The following is a 12,356-nucleotide window of genomic DNA, read 5'->3' on the forward strand; positions in this document are numbered from 1 at the left end:
TGCTGTCAAGCCTCAAGCAAGCTCCATTTAACAAGCTGCAGGATGGAGGGACAGACACAGAGATGAGCTGAGGGCTAGCGAGATGCTAGAAACCTGCGTGGCCATGCTTCTATCTCTACTCAACACACTGTACTTTTCTGCCCATTAGCTGACATGAAGGAAAGTCATCGTTTTTTCGTTTTTTTCTCTCTCGGTATGGATATAATAGGGTGGAAAAATGTATTTTCATGGCATTTAAAACATTTTACTCGACAAAAATTAATTTTTCCATGTCTTATTCCTCCATAGTAGAACATGGGGCCTGGTTACATAATCCTAGCTACATAAATTTAGAATTTACTACATAGATTACACAGATAATTAGGTCTCGGGTCATCTTATCTTAATACAGCACTCCAAAACCTCAACATCATCAGGGGGCTTATATCTAATAGCCTTGACCAATCCAGCAACAAAGTCATGAAGATCCATCAAAGCACTCATCATTCCTCGGACAGACTAAAATGCCAGTCCTTCTCCTATGCAGGAATCTGATTAGTTCCACTACTCCTCTTAGTACCAGTTAATTTTGTGCCAGGCCCACTTCCATGTTTAATTTATCAGCACTCCCAATTGCCTGGGTCCTCATGCTTGCACTGGCTGATAGATAGGAATGGGTCCCAAGGCAAAGATATCCGCGGGTGGTGCTTTTCTAACTGGAATGCTACAGCCGGCAATTTCAGTGGTGTCGGGTGTTGTGCTGTGAAGCAGTTAATTCTAACAAATTTGAAGACTGGTTAACAAATCCAAATCAGAATTGTTGCTTTCTGGATGAACAGGCAAATTTAAAGGTGGCATTGATTTAAACATTTTGGAAAGATTAATGATCCCATTGCCTAAAACTGTTTTCTGGAATACAAGATTTACACAGGGATTACCCCCCTATGAATTGGTTTCCTTTTTTTTTTGTTGTTGTAATAAAACATCAGTTTGTCCCACCTTAAAGGTTCTATTTAGATCCCTACAACAGATTGTTTCCCTATCAGAGACGGTTTCATGTAGCATCCCATCAGGAAGCTTAACTATGCAAAGAACCCTTGATGTACGTTGAGATGTTACACAAACACGAAATGATAACTAAAATGCGCATACTGACCCATTGTTCTATGTCGTCTTTCCGCAGGAGGCCGACTCTTCTGCCTGATGCTATGGCTGAATGTTGTGCCAGTGTTGAATGGCTGTCCAGCAAAGTGTGTATGCTACAGTGAGCCGAGACCAACCGTGGCCTGTCAGCAGCAAGGCCTGTTCTCTATTCCTACCGAAATCCCTGTCCGTAGCCAGCGGATATTCCTCCAGAGCAACAAACTCACAGTGGTCCGTTCCACCAGCTTTAGCTCTGTGCATAACCTCACTGTCCTCTGGATGTACTCCAACAACATCAGCCACATTGAGTCTGGAGCCTTCTATGGACTGGAGAGACTGGAAGAGCTGGATATTGGTGACAACAGCAACCTTCGGATCATCAGTCCCTCTGCCTTTCGAGGTCTGACCAAGCTGCACACTTTGCACCTGCACAGGTGCGGACTGTCTGAACTTCCTGTCGGGGTGTTTCACGGACTGTACTCACTTCAGTACCTGTATTTACAGGACAACAACCTTCTAGCCCTGCACGACGACACTTTTGTGGATCTGGCCAACCTTACCTACCTGTTCCTGCACAACAACAAGATCAAGGTGGTGACGGATCACATGCTTAGAGGGTTGATCCACCTAGACCGCTTGCTCCTGCATCAAAACCGTATCGTTCATGTCCAGCAGTGGGCTTTCACTGACCTCAGAAATCTGACTACCTTGTTTCTGTTTTTCAACAATCTCACCATGTTGAGTGGAGAGACGATGGAACCGTTGGTGTCGCTCCAGTATTTACGTCTCAATGGGAACCAGTGGATTTGTGACTGCCGAGCCAGGCCTCTGTGGGATTGGTTCAAACGCTTCAAAGGCTCCAGCTCTGATCTCGAATGCCACCTTCCAGTCACTCTTGTGGGGAAGGACCTGAAACGACTGAAAAGCAATGACCTGGAAGGATGTATAGAAACCAACCCCCACTCTGGAAAGTTCCTGTCCTTTGATGACCCCATTGGAGAGAGTATTCCAAGATGCTGCCTTTCAGATAACGACAAATCCTCCATCATTTCCAGCAAGACGCTACCTGACCCCTCGTCTTACAACAGCCGCCAAATCACAAACAACCCCCAGAAGGAGAAGGAGAACATTTCGAAAACCAAGGTCCTAGAAACAGAAAGGATAAAGAATGACACTCGCAGTAAGCAAGGAGTAAGTCTCAATGATGGGCCACTGGCAACCCTTTCCAACAACCTAGATCAGTCCTTGGACAAACTCAACCCAGACCTGTTGGATATGGAACCTTCAACAGCACCAGCTAAAAAGAAAAAAAAGTGCTCAAAAAAGCCCAAATCAGATCAGTCATGTCTGAAGAGCCATGGATCTACTCTTAGAGCATTGAGCCTTCTCTTTTTTCCCATGTTTTGGTTGTCCTTAACCATGTCTTAGTTTAAAGAGGACCAAATTCTCGGATCTGTTTTTGCTCATGACAATGGCACAAAAAATACCTTCGGTAACCTAGAGTTACAGACAGAGACTGTAGGATGGGTTGCGAGGTTAACCTGCACGGTTGAGAATGAACAAACTCTAAAGCTAAAGACACATTTAAAGAAATGGATGCCTTTACAAAACCCATATGATTTAATGTATATAAAAACTCAGTGCCCAAATGTTTGTTCTATGTAACTTTAAATGTGCCGTGTTTAAGTAACACCGCAGAGAGAGTCCTCGTCCCCTTTACCTGCAAAAGCTTACACTGACCAGAAAGGGACTACCGAAAACACACTTATAAAAATTCAGAAAAAAAAAAAAAAAAAACGAAAGAGCTTAAAACAAAACTAGAGAGCCGAAAGCACACAAGAATGTCGAAGGTGCGAGATGAAGATTTCCGTTGCCAGTGTTATTCTTCAAAGAGTGATACATTTGTTCAATACTGTTATGTTTTTTATGTTTATAAGTATTTCTGTAAAGATAAAATGTTTATTTCTCCCTGAAACAAGCAGCATTCTGTCTGCGTCACAACATGATTTTTACAGGTGGCGATCGTCAATGGAATGCTGTCTAACTGTTCACTGAGATTGCGATGGAATTATAGATATGCATTTTATTTTACTGGTGTACAAGCATAAATATATTACAAATAAAATATCTCATTTTGTATAGCGGCCTTTTTTAAATATATTTATTACGCACTCTGTTGTTGCATATTTCATCTGCTTTCCAGCGTAAATAAGAAATAACATTTACCACCCCGATTCCAAAAAAGCCGGGACGCTGCGGAAAATGTAAATAAAAACAGAACGCAATGACTTGAAAATCTCATAAACCCGTATGTTATTCACGATAGAACGTAGAAAACATATCAAATGTTTAAACTGAGGAAATGTAGCATTTTAAGGAAAAATTAAGGTCATTTTTTAATTTGATGGCTGCAACACGTTTTAAAAAAGTTGGGACGGGGCAACAAAAGGCTAGAAAAGTAAGGGTTAATAAAAAGAAACAGCTGGAGGAACATTTTGCAACTAATTAGGTAAATTGGCAACAGGTCAATAACATGATTGGGTATAAAAAGAGTATCTTAGAGAGGCGGAGTCTCTCAGAAGTAAAGATGGGATTGAGTCTGGATGGAAGCAGATGTTGCTCTAAAACCTGTATATACCTTTCAGCATTGATGGAGCCTTTCCAGATGTTCAAGCTGCCCATTCCATAGGCACTAATGCACCCCATACCATCAGAGATGCAGGCTTTTGAACTGAGTGCTGATTAAAAAGCCGGGCGGTCCCTCTCCTCTTTAGTCCTCTTTAGTTTAGAGGACACGGCGTCCATGGTTTCCAAAAAGAATTTCAGATTTCGATTCGTCTGACCACAGAACAGTTTTCCACTTTGCTTCAGTCCATTTTAAATGAGCTTTGGCCCAGAGAAGATGGCAGCATTTCTGGATCATGTTCACATTCACAGCTTCTTCTCTGCATGATAGAGCTTTAACCAGCATTTGTGGATGGCACGGCGAACTGTGTTCACAGACGATGAGTTCTGGAGGTGTTTCTGAACCTATGCAGTGGTTTCCATTACAGAATCACGCCTGTTTTTAATGCAGGGCCCGAAGATCACGGGCATGCAATATTGATTTTCACCCTTGTCCCTTGCGCACAGAGATTTCTCCAAATTATTTGAATCTTTTGATGATATTATGTACTGCAGATGAGGAGAAATTCATACTCTTCACAATTTTACATTGGGGAACATTATTCTGAAATTGTTCAACAAATTGTAGACACAGTTTTTCGCAGATTGGTGAACCTCTGCCCATCTTTACTTCTGAAAGACTCTGCCTCTCTAAGATACTCTTTTTATCCCCAATCATCTAACTGACCTGTTCCCAATTAACCTCCAGCTGTATCTTCTTAGTAACACTTACTGTTCCAGCCTTTTGTTGCCCCCGTATCAACTTTTTTGAGACGTGTTGCGGCCATCAAATTCAAAACTACCTTATTTTCTTCTTAAAATAGTACATTTCCTCAGTTTAAACGTTTGATATGGTGTTATGTTCTATTGTGAACAACATACGGGTTTATGAGATTTTGCAAATCATTGCATTCTGTTTTTATTTACATTTTACACAGCATACCTGGCTTGTTTTTGAATTGGGGTTGTACATGTCATTACAGAAACATGTCATTAGATGCCCATATCATCAAATCAGCAAACCATGACAGACAAAATAGATCCATCTTCAAGGAAGTGAGAAGGAGAAGAACAAAAGTTTATTTTTATGCGGTTCATTGTGTCTAGAATCAGGTTCATTAAGGGGCCCGAACAGAACTGCTAATGAAGTCATATACAAGTAATGTGCTGTTGACGAGGTAGCATGATGTAGCTCAATGCGCAGCGGAGTTCTGTGACCTCCTTAAAATTGGTTATTTTCCAAGAACCACAGCAAGTCCTGCTGTGTTTTATTATAACGCATCCAATGAATTTCATGAAATGAAATTTTCATGATTAAAAAATATATATCTTTCTTAAAAAATAGCACATGATATATTTAATGTTTTGGAACATCTGTAAGACAAATTAGTTTATACTTACATTATAGCAGCTACAGTATAAACCTTCGTTCAAAGTCCTTCGCAAAATCCTCCATCGTGAAACTGGAGACAGCTTCCATAAATGTTAAATAAACATTTTATTTTATTTTAATAAATAACAACACATTTATTATGCAAGGCAATGTTTATACTCCTACACCTCACCATTCTGTCCATCAAGAGCTGCAGTGCCTATAGGTCCTCATTTCTGACTAGCTACCGACCAGCATCTAATTGAACTAATCAGGTTCTCTTCTTTGATAATTAATTGAGCTCTTTGGTAATAAAAAGGTTGAAACACACTTGAGACCTCCAGTGAGTACCTAGAGGTGAGGATGTTGGCTGTTTAACATTGAATTAAATGAAGAACTTCCATTTCCTGCAAACAAAATTGCTTGCACCTGGCACTCAAGGTCTTAAGTAATCATAATTATGACATTTATGTGAATTTATTTAGCATTATTTAGCACACATAATTTCTATCATGCATAATAGTCCAGTGCTCTTAATTTTTGAGGCATTCTCAAGGCGTGATATGACTAGTTATCGTCATTTCGAGGCATGTTCAAGTGGATATTTGAGAGTTCATTTAATCAACAGAACTTCTACACGAGTGAATAAAAAAAAATGCAATCAGTTTAAAAATTGATGCACAGGTCAACATTTCCCACACATTAAAACAGTCAGTGTTGACTAAACAACCAACAATTAAAAAAAAAAAAAAAAAAACCTCTCAATTCCCTGATGATTTAAATAAATATGTTCATTTTAAACATATGGCAACCCAGGATACATTTATTTTAAAGCGGACCTATTATGCAAAATTCACTTTTAAATGGTGTTTGAACATAAATATATGTGAGCAGAGTGTGTATACGACCACCCTACGATGGTAAAAATCCACCCACTCCTTTTGATATACTGTATTCCCAATAAATCATAAACAGTGTCTCGAAACGAGCCGTTTTCATTTTGGCCCTAAAGTGACCTCACATTGGAACAAGCCCCGCCCAGGGACTCTGCCCTATTAGCATATATCCTCCCCTGAGCGAGCTGCACACAGTTCGCCATGTTTTCCATACTGGAGCAGCTACAGTGATAAGCTACAGTAATAAGAAGAACGTCTCAGCTTCGTAAACATTCTGTCGTTGGCTTTAAGTATGAACATAGGAGTCTTCATGTACTCCCGGCATCAGAGCCACTGAAGACTTGTTAGCAGATTCCACGGCTAATGCGGATAACGCTACCATGGGCTCTGATTGTATTCACAGAGCCCAGAGCCGGAAACACCTTTTATTATGCACAGTAAGGTGATTGTCTTTTTGAAAACCGTGTATGTTTTTTTTGTGAATCATTTTACACCAGACTGCTTTGTGACTGCTTTACTTCTGAAAGAAGTAAAGATGGGCAATGGTTCACCAATCTGCAGTTGCACCAAAACTACAATTTCAGAATAATGTCCAAGGGACAAGGGTGAAAATCAATATTGCATGCCCGTGATCTTCGGGCCCTGCATTAAAAACAGGCGTGATTCTGTAATGGAAACCACTGCATAGGTTCAGAAACACCTCCAGAACTCATCGTCTGTGAACACAGTTCGCCGTGCCATCCACAAACGCTGGTTAAAGCTCTATCATGCAGAGAAGAAGCTGTGAATGTGAACATGATCCAGAAATGCCGCCGTCTTCTCTGGGCCAAAGCTCATTTAAAATGGACTGAAGCAAAGTGGAAAACTGTTCTGTGGTCAGACGAATCGAAATCTGAAATTCTTTTTGGAAACCATGGATGCCGTGTCCTCTAAACTAAAGAGGACTAAGAGGAGAGGGACCATCCGGCTTTTTAATCAGCACTCAGTTCAAAAGCCTGCATCTCTGATGGTATGGGGTGCATTAGTGCCCTTGAATGGGCAGCTTGAACATCTGGAAAGGCACCATCAATGCTGAAAGGTATATACAGGTTTTAGAGCAACATCTGCTTCCATCCAGACTCAATAGCATCTTTACTTCTGAGAGACTCCGCCTCTCTAAGATACTCTTTTTATACACATTTTTTAAAATGTTTTTTTTTAAAAATTTTTTAATGTTTTATTTACATTTAACACAGCATCCTGACTTTTTTGGAATATTTGGCGAGCCATTTCCTCCATTTTGTTCCCTCAGACAAAAATGTGTTCCTGATGTGCTCTAAGACTGCTAATCTGAACTCCTGTACAATTTTCGTCGGTAAAAGTAAAACAGCACCAGATTTCCACTTTCCAGGGTGTCTAATTTGTCGCGGTTAAGTCCCATGTAGACCTCTTTTATGGGGGGCAAAATTGCCAACCTTCATATTCCTGCATCTTTTCCCTTTAAAGAACTGACTTTTCTACCGAGTAATTTGTATCTGCTTTAAGTCTGAGCTCTACTTGTTATAAGTGTTAATTATGCACACTTTGTTTCAGCCCTGTGGTGTGAATTTAACCGTTCAAACAATTCCAAACAGCACGTTTCTCAACACTAGAATTTAATTAAACATTGTTGTGTCCCTGCTACTTGCAAATATTAGATCACATTTTTATTAAGTTCCCACACATTCCATAAAACTGCTCGGTTCATTCTCTTAATATATTCCGTCTTCATTCCAAGAAATCGTATTATAGAGGTCACCTGGTTGGTAATGTTGGAATTTATTGCATTTTTTTCCCCTTGATGCATTTCCCAGTCAAAACATATTAGACAACCCATATTAGACAACCCAACCTTTCTAACGTGCTATATTTTATTTGATATTTTTGCAGTTTTTTTTTCTTCACACTTGTTATTTTCCCGGTTTGGATTGAGATTCGGTCTCCAGCATGAACGCCTTCATAAGCCGATGTACACACAGAAAGCACACTGCGACGGCCCGGGCTCTTCTCCTCTCCACTCCCTGAAACAGATGGCATGCCTTGCTGTGATACGCTTATTGTTTGCGGATGATAACCCACTGCTTTGTCAAATCTGGCCATGGCTCAAGTCACTGTCCTCCACATTTATCTACTTCTTGAGATGGAGCAGCAGTTATTAGAGGCCTGGAGAGGTTTAGCCAGAAATATCATTTCTTATTTAACATCTTCAGCTCAAAATACTGGCACTTCTAATACTGCAAGAAAAATGTCTAACTTTGGATCAAGTCATGGATTCAGACATGGTAGTACCTTACAAAGACTTACAAAACTATTTTTGTGCCGGTGCACAAGTAATGTAATAGTCTAATGCTAAGGTATTGCTAATACGGTTGGGCTTGAATTTGGAATCAATACAGAGTGCATGACATCTACCATTAAAAAATCTACCAGTACGGTATTATTTCCCCAACCTACTTTGGTTCAAAATCTCATCAGAGACCCACTATAGCACAGATGCAAGGAGAAAATGGTATTTTCCTAACTTGAACTCAATGCTCAAAAGTTTGATCCTATTTATATCAAATACTGTACAACTTCAAGGCCAAGATAAGGACTACCTAAGATCAATTCAAGACCGGGTTTTAATACTGAGAGCTAATACTGAGAGAGAAAACCATTTTAGACATCAAGCCTTTACTTCAACTTGTTGGCTAAGAGTTAGGCTGTTTTCCAGAAGAACAAATTGCTTCTTGTCGAACTTTTTGCATGCAATAAAAAGACAAAATTAACTTTTTTTTTTTTTAACAAAAAAAAAAAGAAGACAAAACCATATTTAGCGAGGCTAATGCACATGACTGAGATAAACCCAAGTATCTAAATAAAATGAACTGAATTTTATTTGTAACAAATTAGAACAAAGAACAATTGTAATGTGGCTAATAAAAGTGAATCAAACTATTAATAATGCAGGATATACAGTAGAACCCTTTATTTGTCAAATATACAGTGAAATTCTTTCCTTTGCATTGCTCAGAGTGCAGGGTCAGCCATGATACGGCGCTCCTGGAACAGACAGGGTTAAGGGCCTTGCTCATGGGCCCAACAGTGGCAGCTGGGCAGTGCTGGGGCTTGAACCCCCGACCTTCCGATCAGTAACCCGGAGCCTTAGAGATGAGGAATTAGCTGGTATAAAGGCATAATGACGCCGCAGTGACATCCAAAAAAAAGTACATGAGAGCAGTCTAACAGCCACATTCCAACCTGGAGTCTGTAAGTTTAATACAATTGTAAATAACAGCATAAATCTCACTGTGCTGAGCTTTGGAGGAGCTGATTTGATTGGACCTAACCTGGTGATTCCATGATATTGGATTCATTCGTTTCCTACTGATATTACATTTGCAAACATGTAGATACAGTACAGGTAAAAGACCTTTTATTTCAAACAACGTGTAATACGTCCTTCACATCATCCTTTGAGCATTTTTTCCACATAAATAACATTAAACATTAATAAAAAAAAAAAAAAAAAACTTTCCCGGCCTACAATAACTACACTTTACCTTGAAATATAATCATTAAAATATAAAATATTTAAAGCTTATCCTTGAAACATCCTTTTCCCGTGAGTCATCCATTATAGGTTATCAAAAATGCACATTTTAGTCCCACAACATTCACTCAACCCTGTTACCTGAACCCATTCACCTCTATGAATTATTTCAATAATTTCCATCAGTTCAACATAGTTTCCTGTGATTGCTTAGGCAACGACTGTAGCATATCTGTGAATGTGCAGCTCACCTGTCTGGGTGCTTGGCCCCCAAAAATGCTGCTTGCAGCTTCAATTATTATTATTATTATTATTATTATTATTATTATTATTATTATTGATAAGACGATGATATAATGCATTGCACAACCCTGATAGATTCATTATCAAACTATTGATAGGTATTAGATTACTCCCATCTAATATCACAACCCAGCATCAGTGTAAATTCTGGCAATAAAGATGAAGCAGAAGCATTTCATTTCCCGGTTTTAGAAAGTATACGTATAGCTGCAAAATGAAAGTAACCCTGGGACAACCATTAAATGGAAACTCTGTAAAGTGGAAGATGCTTTTAAACATATTGACTCATGTAGGGAGAGAGCCATCAGCGAGCCTCGTCTCGTTTTATGGGTTGTTTTTTTTTCATCCCCCCCATATTTTTCTTTGAAATAGTAAAGGTCACTGACTGCAGAGTCGTCTGCTCTGAATAAACCCAAACTGACATTCAAGAGTCTTATTTTTACATTCCTCCTAGCTCTCATTGGTGCTTCTTCATGTAGTAACAATCTATATTCTCCTCCCATAGAGAAGCTCAAAGTTCATGTTACACCATATGAGATCTTATAAACAGGCTTAATGTGGAAAAAAAAACATTCAAGTAAATGGAGAAGAGTCACATTAAACCGCTTTCTTATGGCCTCCTATGGATCGGATCTGTTAATGATGTCAAGCAGAGGAATGGCGATGGCGTAGTGTGCAGTGGTAATTATCAGAGTTTCTCGCTCTGTCCTGGTGTACTGCCTCAAGCATACACACACACACACACACACACCCCCCCCAGGCATCAGCCGCTGCCATGAAGAAAAGCATTAAATGAGTTTGTTTACTCCACCCACTCTGCATACGTGACAGTGTCTCCCATTAACATGCTTTCAGCACACACAAAGACAAGAAAATGAAAGCATAGTTCCTGTGAGAAGATCTTTTTATTTCATCCACCATAACGTTTAGTTTAATCCCAGAATCTTTTATTTCCTCGTAGGCCTCAGTTCACACTAATATGAAAGTTGTGTCAAAAGTCTTTCCTTCCATGTTCTGATCCTGTCAAAACGACAACAAAAACCAGCTTTCCGTTATAGAAATTCTCTCCATATCCAGCTAAATTTAAAAACAGCTAGCTTTGGGTAAGTTACAGCAAAACGTGGACTGTCATCAAACCCTAAAATGTGCAAAAAAACCGTAGCCATAACAAATTTGCATGTTTTTAGACAGTTTTTAAAAAATAAATCTTTATTTTCCAGGTGGGCATGGTGGCGTAGTGGTTAGCACGTTTGCCAGGGTTGGGAGTTCGATTCCCACCTCCGCCCTGTGTGCATGGACTTTGCATCTTCTCCTCATACTTTGGGGGTTTCCTCCGGGTACTCCAGTTTTCTCCCCTAGTCCAAAGACATGCCCTGTGGGCTGATCGGCGTGTCTAAAATTGTCCGTAATGTGTGAGTGTGTGTGCGATTGTGCCCTGAGATGGGTCGGCACCCCGTCCAGACTGTCCCCTGCTTTGCGCCCCGAGTCCCCCGGGCTCCCCGTGACCCTGTGCAGGATAAGCAATATAGAAAATAGTTGGAAGAATGGATCTTTATTTTTTAGGTGAAAAACTATTATGAAAATGTTGATATGAAAATGCTAATTTCATACAGATGTACCTTTTCAGCACCTTGTCCATTGAAGGGATTATGCTCATTTGCAACAAATATAAGAAGAGCAGAGATGTCAATTGAAAAGGAAAAAAAAAAAACCCCCAGAAAGAAAGTGATTTATTTCCCAAATGAACGGCATCTATTCTATGAAATAATATTAATACAAACAGCCTGCTGCTGAATGACCAGACTTCTGATTGGGGTAGGGACTGCATAAAAAAAAGAAGGTATGATTGGTCAAGCAGTGTTTATGGTACAGCAGCAGAGTCTAGTGATCTACAAGATGAACAGATTACACAGTAGTCGTAGGTGAAAGAGCTGGACAGATTCAAGGACTAAAGCACTGCCGCATCACTCTCTTTTGGTTCAAGAGCTAAATCCCACTGCATCGCTATCAGCTTACACTCAAAGGGCATTGTGGGTAATTTAGGAATGTGAAAGTCGGGTCCGAATCTTATTATAAAATAAATCTCAGATGCCGTTGAAGGTCACGTGTTAATTATAAAGATTAATATGCAAGGCTTTCAGGGGGAACTTTAAGAGGAAAAATCCAATACTTATCTCATATACAGCGAGGTGATTAAACACTAGGGCATTGAAAATCCCAGCACCTTGATGATTAACTTGCTAGCACTGGACTTGGGTTACCAAATACGAATACACTGGACGGATGTGGGGTTTTTTTTGTCGTTGTTGTTTGTTTTTAAACAGTAAGTGTAGCAGTAGCAGTAATTGGGGTTGTGTGTGCAGCACATCACTGGTTTAGCTAATGAGTAAACTTTGTAGATCATTTTAAGTTCTAAATCTGCTTACTCAAATAGAGACAAATCTGCTAA

General features: G+C 39.7%; 1 protein-coding gene across 2 annotated transcripts in view; it reads left to right on the forward strand.

Moving 5' to 3' along the window:
* The window catches only part of rtn4r (reticulon 4 receptor), a 70,693-nt gene extending 67,430 nt beyond the window's left edge, over positions 1–3,263 (forward strand). For both annotated transcript variants that reach the window (XM_017451217.3, XM_047149818.2), the window contains exon 2: positions 1,163–3,263. In XM_017451217.3, coding sequence (XP_017306706.1) covers positions 1,163–2,550 — 1,388 coding nt within the window. In that variant the 3' untranslated portion in view covers positions 2,551–3,263. The remainder of the gene's footprint in view (positions 1–1,162) is intronic.
* The last annotated feature ends 9,093 nt before the right edge of the window (positions 3,264–12,356 follow it).

This window comes from Ictalurus punctatus, chromosome 22, assembly GCF_001660625.3.
Source record: "Ictalurus punctatus breed USDA103 chromosome 22, Coco_2.0, whole genome shotgun sequence".
Lineage (NCBI taxonomy): Eukaryota > Metazoa > Chordata > Actinopteri > Siluriformes > Ictaluridae > Ictalurus > Ictalurus punctatus.